Source organism: Molossus molossus, unplaced genomic scaffold (assembly GCF_014108415.1).
Source record: "Molossus molossus isolate mMolMol1 unplaced genomic scaffold, mMolMol1.p scaffold_m16_p_11, whole genome shotgun sequence".
NCBI classification, from domain to species: Eukaryota; Metazoa; Chordata; class Mammalia; order Chiroptera; family Molossidae; genus Molossus; species Molossus molossus.
The window spans coordinates 98,141,732-98,159,093 of record NW_023425346.1 but is presented as its reverse complement, the minus strand read 5'-3'; the positions used below and the strand labels follow the sequence as shown (position 1 = coordinate 98,159,093).

Sequence of the window (17,362 nt, the reverse complement as noted above, 5' to 3'; positions counted from 1 at the left end):
ACGTTCAATCATGCTGAGCTGCGGCCCTGAGACCAGCCGTCCACAGCTGTTGGCGGCCCGCAGGAAGGCCTCTGCCTCACTGAGTCCGGACCTGCAGCGGAGACGCTGTGCTGGGGGCGGCGACAACTCACAAGCAAAGCACTGATGGGCTCCTTCAAATTTACAGAAGGAATTATTTGAAGAATGTGATTCCCTAATCTCTATTTTCATAAAAATGAAAATACAATATGCTTTTAAACTTTATCAACAAGGTTCGCTACCCGGAAAGCAAAGCGAAGGCTCTCCCGAGTAAGGATGAAACCAGAGAGACCGAGTCAACCAGGGAGCCTGGCTGGGTCTTCAGCCGTGCGGCCTCCCAGCCTCCCTCCTCCTCTTCGGGGCTCAGCACGATTCTGATGGTCGCTACAAAACCAGGCGCAAATCTAAATATGAAAATCTGATGTTGGTTTGTACCCACTATAAATCTGGATTTCAATTTTATAAGTACTCATTTCAAGTAAGTCATTAAGAGTTCCCATTTATTTACAAAATTCAGAATTTACTCAAAAAAATAGTCTTTATAATTATTTTAATAACTGTTTAATTTACTTATTTCTTAGACGGAAAGCCTAGAAGGTTATTTAGGTAATGGCCTAAAATTATATATTATATTATAACTTTGTACATATGGATTGATTGGGACCCAATACAATCTAAAACACAAACATTCAAAGACATTTCTTTAGTGTTCCCTCCATGAAAGAGAGGCTGGAGGAGACCCCACAAACGTAGACATTTCAAGTATACAACACACACCACAACCGTTGCAGCATTCGTTTAATTCTAAAAGAAGAGGCATACTGCTCAGAAAGGGGGAAGAGATCTCCCAGTCTTCTTATCAAAATGGGTCAGGTAAACCACATATTCAGCTGGATATGCAACGAACAGCAATGTTTTAACAAGTCTAACATACTACACAGATTGAGTATAGTAGGATAACTCATGTAGTCACCACTGAAAAAGGTATTCAACATGAATAAGATGTTTGAGGAAACTGATGTTCACCTCTTTTAATACCAAGCTTTTAAAAAAATTTCTAATCATTGTTAGATAAAACATTATAAACATGTATTACATATTTGTGTATGTAATTTCACCTTGATGACAGAGTCATGGGAATAGACAATTATTAGAAGATGATGCAACTTGGTGGTGGTAGGCTGGGCTGGCTGCCCCTACGCTAAGTGGTCTTCAACAGCATATGCTCTTCATAGTTTTTCCTGTCTCTGTCCTTTCAAGCCATCACACCTGAACTGCTAATATGCTATGGGCCGGGAAATCAAATAATCAGTACAGACGTCGTGACTTATGTAGGTTGCTCAAAGGCATTAAAAAGAAAAGTTTCCAAGTTTCCCAGTTGTGCTGTTTTGATGAGACTGCCAGATTACCTCTGGATGAATGAGACATCACTGAAAATAAATATTTAAACAAGTTCATTTGAATATTAACAAAGAGATATAACTAAACATTAGTATCACTGCCTTTTTAAAAACAAAGTACTCTATAACTTTAAAGTAACACTGGGTTCCAGCTTCTTTGCCCCCAGAGATGAACATAGACAAATGTCCTATTAATAATATCAGTTTGTCCAAACAAGGAAAAAATTCTGAGGTGCAATCGTGTCACAGTTAATGCATGTCTGCTTCCAATACATTCAAAGACAGTATTTTTTAAATCAGTATTTAAAATAGGCCTTTTGCAGTCTGAGAATTCAAGATACTTTAAAAAATTTGTAAATACACATACATGCAAATTCATCATATATACAAATTTCACAAAATTAAGTTGCAAAGAAATTAGAAGGATTATGGTGACTCTGACAAGCTACATTTAAATGCTTTACCACTGACATATTCCTGAATATAGCAGTCATAGTAGTTTTAATACATTTTCTACATGGCCTTTTTATAAAATTTTCTCTTTTAGACATAAAAGTCAGTCACAAGAAGTCTTCTGAGATTCTAATCTAGGAATTCAAGATGTTCTCAATTCACTACTCTTATTTAAGGCCACTTTGGTAAAGGCATTGCAGCAAGAACACAAAACAATAGCATATTTTCTAATATTTATTTTTTTCACCTGCAAACTGTAGCAAAACATGATCAGCTTTATTATGCAGACAGGTATCCCTCTACATTTTTAAAGAATTTAGGCATGTATAAATAGAAGAGCTCTTTAGAAAGGAAAATTTCAAGACTGAATAAAACCTTCCAATTGTGACTTTGTAACTTTCCAGTAGCAATGGTTAAAATGATTTTAGGGCATTCATTCCGAGATACATGACAGCACCGTAAAAGTGGCCGATCTATTTATTTCCCCAGTAACATTTTTCACATAACAGTGTGTTAAAAGTTACAAATACTGATATGCACAAATAGCTAATTTCTAAGAAAAATATGTACAGTACTGCAGCATAATGAATGTGGTATCTGCAATAACTTAACATTAGCCAATTTTAATATACATGATACCGCTACCCTTTTCTGCCAATTCACAGGTTAAAGTTGTTACTGGAGCCCTCGTTTTGCACATATTTCCTGGTGTTTAATACACAATGCAGGCTTTTTAAAGACTTCTCTTGTGTTTAAAGCTAAGATCAGTGAAACAAGACAACAGTGCAAGAGGCGGAGAGATGTAATGTGACCACGTAAAAGTTCGTTCCAGTAAAATGTCTATATAAGGCTATAAGAAAGGATTGGTGGATGAGCTTCCTGTTGGAAATTGTCCTGTCGGTGCACCAGTCTAAAGGAAAACATAAGACAAAATAAATAAATAGACAAGAGTGGTATGTGTGTGGAAAAGATGAAAATATTAAACAGTATTTAGATTAGGATTAATCATTGGCAATCAAATTAATTCACAATCATTATAAGCAACATAGTAGAAAACGATTCGGTGTTAGGCACTGCGTTGTACCTGCTATATCTGTTATTTCATATAATTCTCAAAACAGCCTGAAAAGGACTTGACTCTAAAAAATGCATTTATGATTCAAACCAAATCTGACTCCAAGACCCCTTTTTCACAATGTTTACTAAATCTACAGCTTCTCATAAAGTGTTACTTTGACAAGAAAGTAGACAAGTTTCATGTTATAAAACATCTTGTTTACTGTTAATTCCTTGATTTCAACTGATTGTGGGTTTTTTAAGTCACAAAAGAATCATGCGTCATGCCTGCCTCAATTTATACACTCTTGCAATGCCTTATAGCAGAATACCAAATAGCATCAAGGAAAAGTCATATCCTGCTTTTCCTAATTTGAAAATAACACACAACTTATGAAGTGCTTAAAATTGCACCTCACTTACCATAAAAGGATTACTAGATACTCCAGCAGCTGCAACTTGACCAAAAGGGGTTACCACTGGCTTTGTTTGTCCAAATGCTGCAAAACCTGCACCTTGTTAAAACAGAACCAACAATCACAACCTATACCTTTGAGAGACGATCTGATGTTTATAAAGCCTCATAATGCGTTTCAGAGAAACTCCTACCAGAGCAACAGTAAAATACCAATGTGAAGTTGTCAGGTCTCATGCTCTTTCAAACCACAAACAAACTTCCTGTGGCATCTCTAAAAGAGCTCTCCTGAAATGATTAATTCCAACTGGTCTCAGTGTGCAAACTGCTGACATTCAAGGGACCTAATAGGCAAATGAGCTGGTAGTGACGATCTGAGAGGGATGTGAGGGGCACACAGCAGTCTGTGTGAACATCCGTCTTCCTTGGGAAACATTTCATCATTATGGTCTGTCATGGATCATATTTCCAAATTTTTATTTAACCCCTGACTTTAAAAACCATAAACAGTTAGCTATATAGAAATCCGTCTATGTCACCCTCACCCCCCAAAAAACCTTATACAAAATGGCAGTCTTCTGATGCAAAACTGAAACGCTCTAGATCCTTAAAGTTTCTTTTTAAAATCAAGAGATGTATTAGAACACAGAAAAATGAGTAAGGAAAGCTACTAGGGATTCTGAGAAAGAAGGGGTCTTTTTAGTCTCTGATTTCTCCTCAGTCCTGGTCACCAAAACTTACTGATTCAGTCGATTTGCTGAGGCCTAAATACACATTCAGGAGACAATGCTATGCAGCATTCTTCATAAGTCCTTTGTCCAAACACAGAACATATGACACACACAGTGACCTAACGGGGAGTCCCAGGTCACGGCCAGATCTTACCATTGGGCTGCTGAGAAAACGCTGTCTGCTGCGGGAAGGCTGCCTGGGCCGGGAAGGCAGGCTGCTGGAAGCTGCCGCTGAAGCTGGTGGGGAGACTGTAGGGAGCCGGGGTCCCGAAGCCCGCGGGCATGCTCATGGACGCCGTGCCGAAGGTGGCCGCTGGCAGGACAAGAGGAGGGCTGATCACTTACATACAAAAGGGTACATTTTGTTTCTCACGTTCAACATTACAGAAGAGACATCATTTACCTTGAAAAATATTAAGATGTACATCTAGTAAAGGCATTTTAAATTTCAAAACTCAACAAAGTTGGTAGTTAAGTTTTAGCACTATACAGTATAACAACCTATAAAATTTTACTTTTCTAAAATCCAATAACCAGAATAAAACTAACAGAGAAAATTTCTCCAAGTATATTAATAAAGTTCAAGTCCAAACAGCAGTCTACTTTTTAAAGCCACAACCATGCAATTCATATGTATACATAGTGGTATACTTTTTTGTTTTCATTTTATTTTGCTATATATAGTAAAATAGCCAAATATTTAATTTTATCTATTGAATTGTGTGCTATAACGTAACGTGAATTTCTGGAAATTTTTTTTTAAAACCTCTGCAAAGTAGCTCACTAAAAATAAGAAGGCTTACAGGAGAAATACAGTTAGAGGCACGCCAGGCAAAACCTATGCTGCTTTGTAACCAGAGCCAAAGGGGGCAGGGCATCTTAACACAATTGAACACTAACACAATTGAAAGGACATGTTACACTCCTGATAAATCAGTTCCAAAAGGAAGGTTATAAAAATGCTGAGTTATAAAAATTAGGGCAAAATGCACCCAGATTGAGAAGGAAGTGCAGTAAGCATTATCAGAAGAAACAAAGGTTGCATGGTAAATGAACACTATGCTCAGTATGGTCTTCCTCCACGGCCTGCCACGTCTGACCACTAGTACTCTGTGGAACAGAGCAGTCACAGGTTGGGAACTACCGCTAGCTACATAGGTATGCTGCCGTCGTTCCCCATTTAGGAATTACTCATGAACTAGTGCGCACAATAAACACCTATCTAGAAGAACAGTGCATCACTACTGCTAAAGACCATGTCTTCTAGGGAAGGTCTCAGTGAAATGGGAGCCAGTAATGCTGCTTTTAATACAGAATACTAGTGATTACATAGTAAAATGGTTTTAGCGTGATGCTATCAAAAAACATAATCCACTGAATTTCCTAATTTAGAAAATTTACTCAACTGCTGATTTTAAGCACCGAAATTAATACTACAAATGTTACAAAAATTTTTTTTATTTAAAAAGAACTTTTAAAAATGTTATAGATGTTGCCCAAAGTAATCCTAATATTTATAATAATGATCCTCAGTGTACCTAATTAGAATGTCAAAACATTTCCCATCACTTTCTGACTCTGAGGAGAAAGGGGAAACAAGCCACTGGGAGCAGGTGCACACAGAAGGGAAGCGCACTGCCGGGGAACAGGAGGGTTTCCACAGACGATGCACTGACATGGCTTCGACAAATCATTTTTAAAAAGCACTAAAAAGCAAAACTTGGATTCAGTTAAACAAAATCAAACTCCATGGAATAATGTGGTAAAATAGTTTGGCATCTCAAACTACTATAAATTCAAACTCAAGTAAAATAATTGAGAGTTATTAACATTTTAATGTGACCATGGAGGTAAGCAATAATGCTTTTCAGCATTAAGACATAAATTGCTACAAAAGATTTCGTGTAACTTTGAATACAATGGAATCCCAATGCCACACATTCATGCCCACTCCAGTTTAAACATGGAAAATGTAATTCCACATGCAGGGATCCAGAACTAGCAGAAGCTTCCACAAGCAGGCAGACAAACTGCCACACGAATCTAGACATTCGCTGTGGCCACCTACCAAAATGGGCGTGAGGAAACACTTGAGAATGCATTGCTCCAGAAAGGCCTTATGGAAAGCCGTAAAGAGACCAATGTCAATTAACTTAATGGTAACTATTGTCAAAATAACAGTAAATTTATTTCATTAAGAAGTTCTAGTTAGAATATACTGTTATAAAGTGGGTAGCATAATACATGATAAAAACACATGCACAATTTTTTTATTTGAACTATATTCATGACACTGTAATATTTACACTATTTGCAATATAACAGAGGTTAGAATAATACCAAATAAACATTTATGAAATCCATCATTTTAAATAAACGCTAACTTTTTTTCACGTGAAGATACAACTAGGTCCGTAAGAAGACGTGTAGGCCTCATGAGTCACACCCAGCGTGCTCTCTACAGGATCATCTAAAATGGTCTGGCTTCTAGCATCAAACCTGGGAGAGCACACGAATAATGCTCGATCTATAGCTACAACTCTTTATATTAAATAGAAATACATAAAGGTAACTCAAGTAAACTAAGTATTGTGAAAGGGAAATTATTTGATGTAGTTCATTAGAAACGTATGGGGCACATTCAGTTTAAAATATAATAGCTGAAAAGACAGAAAAAAAGGAAAATACATCTTTCCCACATGGCATGACTGAGGTCAGAGAGGTTACATATAAATGCATGTAATCAATAGCAAAAAAATTTAACACAACCTTTTGTGTTTATTTTAACCATCTGGAGTGGAAATGTTTCCAAAACATATGTCCATTCATTTTAAATTAGCATACTTGACCAATTAAATTTGGGAACACAGCAACTGAGAGACTGAGGTGGTTCTGAGTCTTGACACTGTCATTTTCTAACTACAGGAAATTATTTAACTTCTGTAAACCTGTTTCCTCATTTGCAAATGGAAGGTGTAGGGAGAGAAATAACTACCTGCTTTACAAACCTTCTGTGAAGAATAAATGTAACAAATTTTTGAAGTGCTACATAGTAAATGTTCAATGAATGTATTTTCCCTGCTAACCTAAGATGGTTTCCTATACTATTCTGAATTCAATAAAAGTCTAATTGATGGGGAAGGACTCTGATGTACAAGTTTGGTCACTTAATGTTTATCTCCTTTCTTAGAACATATGAAAGGCTCTAAGAAATCTGCATTAATAATACTAGTTTTTATTCCTCATATGTATTTGGACATAGAACCCTTTTCCACAGAGTACTGATAAAACCTCAGGAGACATATCTACAAAACATACTTTGACAAAAACTGACTTCTGGTCATCAGTGCCTGTTCACCAATTTTAATTAGTATACCTTAGTCTGCAACAATGATACCTTACTAAGTTCTACTGTCAGGCTGCTATAAAATTTTTTAGACTCTTAAAAACTTTTTGAGATATAAATCACAAATCATACAATTTGCCCACTTAAAGTATAGACTTCAATGTTTAATATACTGACAGGATTATATAACTATCATCACAATCTAATTTTAGAACATTTTCATTACCCCTAAACAAATTCCATGCCCATCAGCTGTCACTCTGCATTTCCCCCACCTAAGTTCTACCTCTATAGACTTTCCCATTGTGTATGTCACATAAATGGAATCATGTCATACGGAATTTTGTGACTAGCTTTTAATTAGTCTAATGTTCTCAAGGTTGATCCATGTTATAGCATGTACCAGTACTTTATTTAATTTTATTATCAAACAAATTCCATTGTATGGCTATACCACATTTGGTTCATTCATCAGTTGATGAACACTTGGTTGTTTCCGCTTTTTGGCTATTATGAATAATGCTGTTATGAACACTTGTGTACAATACTGTGTATGGATGTATGTTTTCACTTCTCCTGAGCATATTTCTGTGGGTAGAACTCCTAGGTCATATGGTAAAACTCTACGTTTATTTTTAAGAAGCTACAAAACTATTTTCAAAAGGAGTTATATACATTCCCACCAGCAGTGCATCAGGTTTCTAATTTCCTCAATGGCAGCTACCGCCCCATTTTTATCGCAGCCATCTTGGGGTCCAGGGTGGTATATCACTATGGCTTTGATTTATATCTCCCTAATGACTAAAGATGTTCAATATCTTTGTGTGTGCTTATTGGTCATCAGCCATCTCTACATCTCTGGAGTAATGTCTATTCAAATTCTTTACCCACTTTTTTAAAACCGAGTTATCTTATTATTAAGCTGTAAGTTATTTATATATTTTAGGTAAGTCTCTTATCAGATACATGATATGCAAATAATTTCTCTAAATGGCTATAAGTTTAATTTTTTGTTAGTTTTTTAAAATTTACTTTCTCTGTTGGCTGCTAACAGTGCAGACTAAATATTATTATTAAATGTTAAAAATGTCCAAACATCCAAATATTAAGAGTAAACTGAAGGTAAGACTGTAGGGAGAGTAAGTCACTCCTATAAACATGTCCTATGTAGCCCATGTAACTTTCTATCAAGGACTTTTTTTCTTTGCTTTTCCTCATCCATGCCTGTTCCGTTTTCATATTGATCCTCATATTTCCAGAATACACTAGAGATGAAGTGGACCTACTGAGTATTTGTATATAAAAAGTAGCAGCACACAATGCTGATTTCTATGTGTTTCCTCAAAGCAAAATTAAATTATAAACATGGAGGCTCTACGTTGTACTAGAAAGGAAATACTGCTGGTTTAGACGAGTTCTGGGTACTAACATTACATTCATCATTAATTAATTTTGAACCATTAAGGTAAATCCATTACATTGGTTTTCACTTAGGTGATAAAACAAGGAGGTTGGGCTAGATATCTATGATTCTTTCAGCTCTACATTTCTATAAGGCCATCTTGGGGGGGGGGGGGTCTTTAGAATCATTCATTCACTCACTAAAGTGAAGGTTAGAAAATAAAGGCTACTCATTCAGTGGCAAAGGAGAGATTTCAGATTTATAAGAGCATTTCTTAATAACTGAAAATTATATTAAATCTATTCATTAGCCCCGGTTGGTTTGGCTCAGCAATTAGATCATCGGCCTGCAGACTGAAAGGTCACAGGTTTGATTCCCATTAAGGCACTACCTGGGTTGCAGGTTCGATTCCTGGCCCAGGTGGGATCATGCAGGAGGCAACCAAATCATGTGCCTCTCTCACATTGATGTCTCTCTCTCTTTCTCTCTCTCTTTCTCTGCCTCCCGCCCACTCTACCTAAAAATTAAAAAAAATTAAAAAAATTAATGGAAAAGTATCCTTGGGTAAGAATTAACAAAAAAATAAAATAAATCTATTCATTAGATTTTCATTAGATTTAAGGGATCAAGAGCTCCAAAGAAAAGAATGCTAAATATTACAGAATCCTAAAATAAGAAAGGAGAAAGGTCTTAGCCATATTGGCTAATCTCCTAAAGAAGGTTTCTATGTAACATTAAAGTTCAAGCTCCAAAGCTTTTGCAAATGTAAAAGTATATATATATTAAAATTTCATTTTAAGAATAAAAGATACCCATAAAACTTTTAAAATTGCAGAGATTTTATGCAACACTCTTTCAAAAGCTATCTGAAGGGGAATTTAACAATATTAATATATTTGAGAGCAACAAAAACTATTTGCTAAAGAATTAATATTGATGGTATAAAACATTGGAAATTCCTAAGTATAGTGTATTTATCAAAGTGTTATTTCTATTTCAGCTTCAATAGAAATGTATGTAAACATTTACTTTGATTTAGTCAATCTAATAACCTAAAAAGTGATCAATGTGATTAATTCAAAACTGTTCATAATGAAAAAAATATTTTACCTGGAATAAAATCTGTGGATAGAGATTTACCTTTCAATAAATTTTGCTTAGGTTAATATTAAAGTTACTTTATATCACCTGAACATACATTGTACATTTTATATTACTTTACATCCTATGGAGAACCTTAGTTTTGTTTTATTTTTTGTTATATCCTCACCCAAGGACATTTTTGCATTTATCTTCAGATAGAGGAGGACGAGAGGAGGAGAGAGAGAGAGAGAGAGAGAGAGAGAGAGAGAGAGAAACATCGATGTGAGAGAGACACATTGACTGAGGCCAGGGACAAACTGCAACTGAGGTACGTGTCCTTAGCAGGAAGCAAACCCAGAACTCTCTGGTCTAAGGGCCAATGCTCTAACTGCTGAGCCAAACTGGCCAGGGTGAGAACCTTACTTTTTAAAGGGTTTTCATACTCTAAATAAAACAAACCAAAAAAGCCCTTAATCCTAATGACAGAAGCGATTCTGAGGTACAGTCATGAAGGAAAGTCAGGGAAAGATCTCTCAGGTATATACAATAATGCAGAGACCATGAACCGTGATCTGCATCATCCAATTCTCATAACAACCCTGCCAGGCCGAGCATATTGTTCACATTCTAAAGAAAGGACAGCAATAATGTTCAGAGAAATTAAATCAATACAATCTTGGTCAAGGCATAATTTAGGTTTCCATTCTTCAGTTGTTAAATGGGGTCATAATAGCTATAAACATCTCAACAGTACATTGTAATAACTTATACAATGTTAGTACATCTCTCTATTATCTATCACCTTTACTCCATTAAAAAAAAGTGGGTGGGGGGGCCTGGCTGGTTTGGCTCAGCAGTTAGAGTGTCGGCCTGCGGTCCAGAAAGACCCAGGTTTGGTTCCCGCTAAGGGCATGTACCTCGGTTGCAGTTTGTCCAGGCCTGGTTGGGTCGTGCAGGTGGCAACCACTCGATGTGTCCTTTTCACGTCAATGTTTCTCCCCCCCCCCACACCCCACTCTATCTGAACAAAAAACAAAAAAATGTCCTTGGGTGAGGATAAAAAAAAAAAAAGAAGTGGGGCGTTATACAAAAGCTTTCTTAGGATCACTAGCAAGTAAACACTAAAACATGATTTGAACAAGTCTGAATATAACCAAAAAATATTCACATTAACGAGCCTCAGTTCCCTCAGCTGACAAAAAAATGATTAAAACATTTACTAAACAAGTTAAGATAAATGAAACAATGTACAAAACTCCATGTGTCATGAGACATTTAAAATATTTTCCCCACCAAGTTGAAATAATATGCTAAAAAAAAATGTTACATATACTTTGTAATATTACAAATGATGAATAACATAAATATTTTTGTCCAAAACATAACAGAAACTTAAAACAATCAGTTCATTAGGTATATTTGAATTAAAACAAACCATTTTTTTTAAATTAAATTGTGTGTGAAATTCAAATACTTATTATACATCTATTATTAAAGATACTGACAAATTATGACCGAAGACATTTATGTGAAAAGCAAAGTTATGGTTACAATTCAAAATCATAATACAATTCAAACTTGTAATACCACAATTCTTAATCTTGCCAATGACAAAGAAATCTGTTAATAATTACTAATTCTTAGTGGTGCAAATTTGATTGTAATATTAAAAGCAACTTACTCTCAAGATTTCCCATCAATATATGCTATAACTGGTGTTAGGCTTTAGTGATCTAAAATTACTAAAACACACACACAAAAACCAAACTGAACAACATTAGATTTAATGGGAATCGAATCATACCATATGCACCTGCTGACATTCCAAGGTACTGGCAAATAGCTCTGGTGTTCAGGATAGTAAGACAAAAATAAAAATGTACAAAAAAGATATGACTGGCTTACAATATGAACCCAAAAAATGAGTGGGGGGATCAAGAAAATGAAAAAAAAAAAAAAAGTTATCAAAAGAGAACATACTCAAACATTATACCCAAAACTAAATCATATTCCCACAATTTAAAAAATGTTAACATCTAAAAGAAATATGCACTAGAAATAGACCTGATCATTAAGACCCTCATGTAACGAAGCCCATTCGCCCCTTGTAATCTCATGTCAAGACAAAAAAAACTTCTCAAAAATTTTTTATATTATGATTGAATGAGTTATAACCAGTAATTATGAAACCAGACTACCAGACAAGTCAGAATTGTTGTGTTCAAGTCCCATCTCTGCATAAATTGGCTGTGGTTCAAGGAAGACTCACCTCCACGATTGGGCTTACTCACGGGAAAAAAGAAAACTCTGACGGGGAAGTGGTGGGCACCAGTGGGTACTAGTTACTTCTAAGGTCCTTCTCAAATATTAAGTTCCAGGATTTTATAAACTTTCAGCTAGGATCTGTCTTTATGAACACTTCCGAATCCACTTTCCATTCATTTCAGTGAGAAAGAATTCTTATTTTCTAATGTTTTTCACTTTTTTTTTCCAATAAATACTATTTCTAAAACCTGTTCTGTAATCTATATTTCTTACCTGTTGCTCCTCTGGCATTGGTCTGAAATGGATTTGTAGAAGATGCCACAGAAGGACCAGCAGCAGCCACAAATGGATTTGTGGAAGGCGTAGCTTTAAAAAATTATAAAATATACTGTAAAAGCCTAATACGTTTGTATTCAAATATTTTTAAATACCTCTTCATATATTTATGAAAATAGAAAACTAGAGCTTTCTGATTAAAAAACTGTTGCTCTGTCATCTGGTTCCCCTAGAAAATGCTATATAATATACATTTGTGCTCTGGTCAGTTTGGTCAGTAGTTAGAACATTGGCCCATGCACCAAAGAGTCATGGGCTCAATTCCCGGTCAGGGCACGTACCCTTGGTTGTGGGTTTGATACCCAACCCAAGTCAGGGTCATGCAGGAGGCAACCAAATGATGTCTCTCACACATTGATATTTCTCTCTCTCCCTCCTTCCCTCCTACTCTGTCTTAAAAAAAATTTTTTTTAATCAATGGAAAAATATGCTCGGGTGAAGATTTAAAAATAATGTGTGTGTACAAATTTACACACACACACACATTTGGATTCCAGAACAACCAGTGTATACATTAGTCCCCCTTACCCATAATTTCACTTTCCACGGTTTCAGCTGCCAACAGTAAATAGCAGTCCAAAACTATTTAATGGCAAATTCCAGAAACAAAAAATCGATAAAGTACTAAATTGGGCACTAATCTGAGTACTGTGATGAAATCTCACTTCACCCTGCTCGAGTTTTACTTAATAATGGCCCCAAAACTCAAGAGTAGTGATGCTGGCAATCTGAAAATGCCAAAGAGAAGCTGTAAAAACTGCTTCCTTTAAGTGAAAGGTGCAAGTTCTCAACTTAATAAGGAAACAAAAAAAGTTATATGCTGAGGTTGCTAAGATCAATAGTAAATTGCCAAATTTTATAAATTAAACTTTATTTTAGCATAGGTATATATGTACAGGCAAAACATAGCATATATAGGGTTTGGTACTATCCTGTTTCAGACATCCACGGGGGGTCTGGGGACATATGCCCCCCGCAGATAGGGGGACGACTGTACATCAGGACACATTACCTCCGAATGGAGCAGGCACACTTGAAGAAGCAGGCTGTGTCTGTGCAGAAGCACCCACTGGCATTGTTCCAAAAACATTACTGGAAACAAATATTGAAAGAGTATTATTTTTTTAAAGCAAGAATAATTTATCTATAGAGTGGCCATAAAAATGTAAAAACTGATCATTATGAACATGTCATGTATCACAATAGTTCTCAAACTTTAAAGTCTCAGGACTCATTTACATTCAAAAAATTATTGAGAACCCCAAAGAGCCTGTTTCAGTATGCTACATTTATCAATATGCACATACATAAGACATAAATGAAAACAAATTTTAAACATTTTTCATTTAAAAATAACAAGAAAACCTTTACAAGCTAGCATAAATAAACAGCATTTTATGATAACTATATTTTCCAGAACAAAAGGAACTTAATGAGAAGAGTAAGAATAGTTTTGCAAATCCCTTTAATGGCTGGCTTAACAAAGGATCAATCTAATAATGTGATTGTGTTGTTTAGGCTGAAGTATATATGAAAAAAACAACTGGCCTCACATAGATACATAGTTGAACAAAGGAGTATATTGTAGCTTTTTCAGATAATTGCGGATATTTTCTTTGCTATCATACCAAAAACAATGTCAGTTTCCTAATGGTTAATTACAATATAGAATTTGAATCCTTATCGGTGAACATTTTTGTAATTAATTAAAGTTAACATTCACTAGTTTATCTTGCACTTTAATCTTTTACCAAAGTTACACCATCTGGAAATTACTTGATGCCAATCTTCCAAATGTCAACACATTTCCTTATGCAAACAACAACAACAACAAAAAATCACATTCATTAATACTGCCACCCACCTCTCATCAGAAAAGTAACCAGAAGCTGTCTAGATCATGGTGGAGTCAATAAATTTTCCAAAATTCTGATATTTGCTTCAATGTGTAAATATTATCAATTATTTTTCATAAAGTGACAGGCTTAAATACTTTACTTTTAGAAAATACTACCAAATACCCAGATCTGAATAATCATGCCTATCAGTCATTTTTCAAGGAAAAAGAATGTTCCAGAAAACAAGTGGCTAGTTCATTCCACAACAACCGAACAAGATGATTTTGCTTAGGACAGCTGTCATACATCAATATGCGTAAGACCAATCTGATGCATACCTTACTTACTTCAACACAGAAGAGACACATGTTTATGGATCAAGATTTAATAAAATTAACTTTTTTTTACTATTTCATCAAGAATATACATAAGCCCTGGCTGGGTGGCTCAGCTTGTTGGAGCATCGTCCCACACACCAAAAGGTTTTGCGTTCGATTCCCACTCAGGGACATACCTAGATTGCAGGTTCGATCCCTGGTCAGGGCACATAAAAGAGGCAACTGATCACTGACACTCTCACATCGATGTTTCTCTCTCTCTCTATCTCTCTCCTTCTCTTCCTCTCTCTCTAAAATCAATAAACATATCCTCAGATGAGAATTAAAAAAAAAGAATATTCATAAGAAAAACTAAATCAAGAGTATTCATAAGTAAAACAATGTGCAGTGGTATGAGAAATATAATGACTATCTGATGACTGACTACTTGTACAGTTTGGTGCCAACAGTCTTAATTCACACTGCAGTGCCAGCAAGTTTTACCTGCCACTATTTTTGTACCATCAATACAAAGGTCAACTAGCAAAAACACAAAGAATTACTCAGAATTGCTATGAATATAGTTCCAACCTTACAGATCCCTTCACAAGGTCTCAGGTACTCGACAGTCAGTGGACCACTGTGACATAATTAAACCATTTGTTATCTATGACCTGTGGTTCCAGATTTTCAGATCTCGTTGTTATAGTCCACTATTATATATGTCTAATGTAGACAATATTAATAGAGCAAAAAATATATAAATATTCTAAATTTTATTTTTTGAATTTTATTTTTCCTATCTGGCATATGAAAATTTATTCCCAGAGAGCCAAAGTAGTTGGTGTTACAATCTACCATTTCTCTCTAGAAAAGGTACTAAAGAACAATAAAAAGCTTCTAAGATAAAAGAAAGAAGAGAAAATTTGCAGGAATAAAAACAGAGATGGGCCCTGGCTGGAGGTGGGTGAAGTATTATCCCAAACATCAAAAGGTCACAGGTTTGATTCATGGCCAAGGCACATGTGGGAGGCAACCAAGCAGATGTTTCAATCTCACATAGATGTTTCTCCCTCCCTTTCCCTTTCTCTCTCTAAAATCAATTTTTTTTAAAGGCATGTCCTCAGGCAAAGATTAAAATAATAATAGTATAATTTTTAGAAAAACTGAGATGGATATAAAACAATGTATAGGTAAGTCACATATACTTGTATCTTAACTCTAAAATGAGGAAGTCAAAACTCTAAGAGTTTTTAAAGCTCTAATGATATTAAACTGTATTAGACTTCCTTTACACCATATATATTTGAACACAGTAACAGATATGTCTATTTATAAATACCAGTATGACACTAAAGACATAGAATTAGTGTTGTGTTCCAGTGCAAACATTTCGAAAAATGTCTATTTACAACTAAGGCTGCAACAAGTTACTTTCAGTGTTTAGTCTTCACGACTAAAAAGTATACCTTAAAAGAATATAATTTTCTAAATGGAGTCTCTGCTGAGTATAATTAAATCTGTATATAACGATCCATTTTGAGATGTGTACATACATTTTCGTGTTTAAGAAAGTAATAAACCTTTGATCAAATGAAAACATAACATTAGTCAACTACTCAAGGATTATATTTTAATTAGCAAATTTAGTTTCCTCAGATTTATAAAAATATTCAGTGATTTTAAAATTATGTCCCAGTCATGATTTAACATTATTCAGAGCTGAACACTGGCCTACGAGCAGGAACACTGAGACGAGGTACCTGCTGGCATGGCTCGTGGACGTGTGCACATTGCTGGAGGTGGCCGCAGAGCTGAAGACGCTGTCTAGTTCTGCCAGAGCAGCATACTTGTCCGAAGATGCACTTGACTGACTGGGAACTGAAACCACAGAACCAACGGGAGGAGCTTTACCTGTGGTGCCAAAGCCACTCCCCGGATCACCACCTGTGAACAAACAGATTTCACCAAAATTTAAATGCATACTTCCAACTAATCAACCACATTTGTCCTGCAACACATGTACATTTAAAACTGATCTGGAGCTAAGCAAATAAATAGACAGGATTCTAGAATCTTAGCTAATAATCTAGAAAATACTAGACAAGATTATTTGGGATACATACTGCTGATGTAAAGATAGAACTCTGCTTCCATACCAAAAACTAAGACTCTGAACCAGTAACACGTTTAGACTAAGCATAAAGAAGAAATTCTTAAAAAGTGTTACTTAACATATCTGAGACAGGTGCATTTCTTTCAATTAAACACAGAAATTCATAAAATACAGGACCCTGATGTGAACAATCATTTTTCCAGGGTTATCCATGAAAAAATTATAGAGAGTAATAACAGTAAATACTTACTGAGCATTTACTGTGTGCCAGGCTGTTCTAAAAGCCTTACATGCGATAACACATGTAACACAACTCCATGGGATCACTGCTATTTCACTACCCTCATTTTGGACATGAGGAAGTAGGCCTTGCAGAAATCAGAACAGAATCCAGCCTACAAAAGCAGACCATTGCTCTTCCCCACTGCACTACGCACTGAGAGGCAAAGCACTGGCCTTAAGACTAGGCATAAAAATATACTGTAAAAATCATTAAAAAAAAAAAAAATACCCAGATATTAATAGAAAATCGTTCAAAATAAATGTATTAAGAAACCACAACACAGCCTTCCAGTCAGTTCTATTA

The 17,362-nt window shown here is 35.5% G+C and overlaps 1 protein-coding gene across 5 annotated transcripts in view; it reads right to left on the bottom strand.

Annotated features, from left to right (window-relative positions):
* Positions 1-655: 655 nt before the first annotated feature.
* AGFG1 (ArfGAP with FG repeats 1) overlaps positions 656-17,362 on the bottom strand; it is a 60,404-nt gene continuing 43,697 nt past the window's right edge. The window contains exons 7-13 of one of the 5 annotated variants that reach the window (XM_036253617.1): positions 16,424-16,607; positions 13,518-13,597; positions 12,443-12,535; positions 6,142-6,189; positions 4,228-4,386; positions 3,351-3,442; positions 656-2,781 (exon numbers count right to left, since the gene is read on the bottom strand). In XM_036253617.1, coding sequence (XP_036109510.1) covers positions 2,722-2,781; positions 3,351-3,442; positions 4,228-4,386; positions 6,142-6,189; positions 12,443-12,535; positions 13,518-13,597; positions 16,424-16,607 — 716 coding nt within the window. In that variant the 3' untranslated portion in view covers positions 656-2,721. The remainder of the gene's footprint in view (positions 2,782-3,350; positions 3,443-4,227; positions 4,387-6,141; positions 6,190-12,442; positions 12,536-13,517; positions 13,598-16,423; positions 16,608-17,362) is intronic. The other 4 variants (XM_036253612.1, XM_036253613.1, XM_036253616.1 and 1 more) reach the window with 4 other exon arrangements.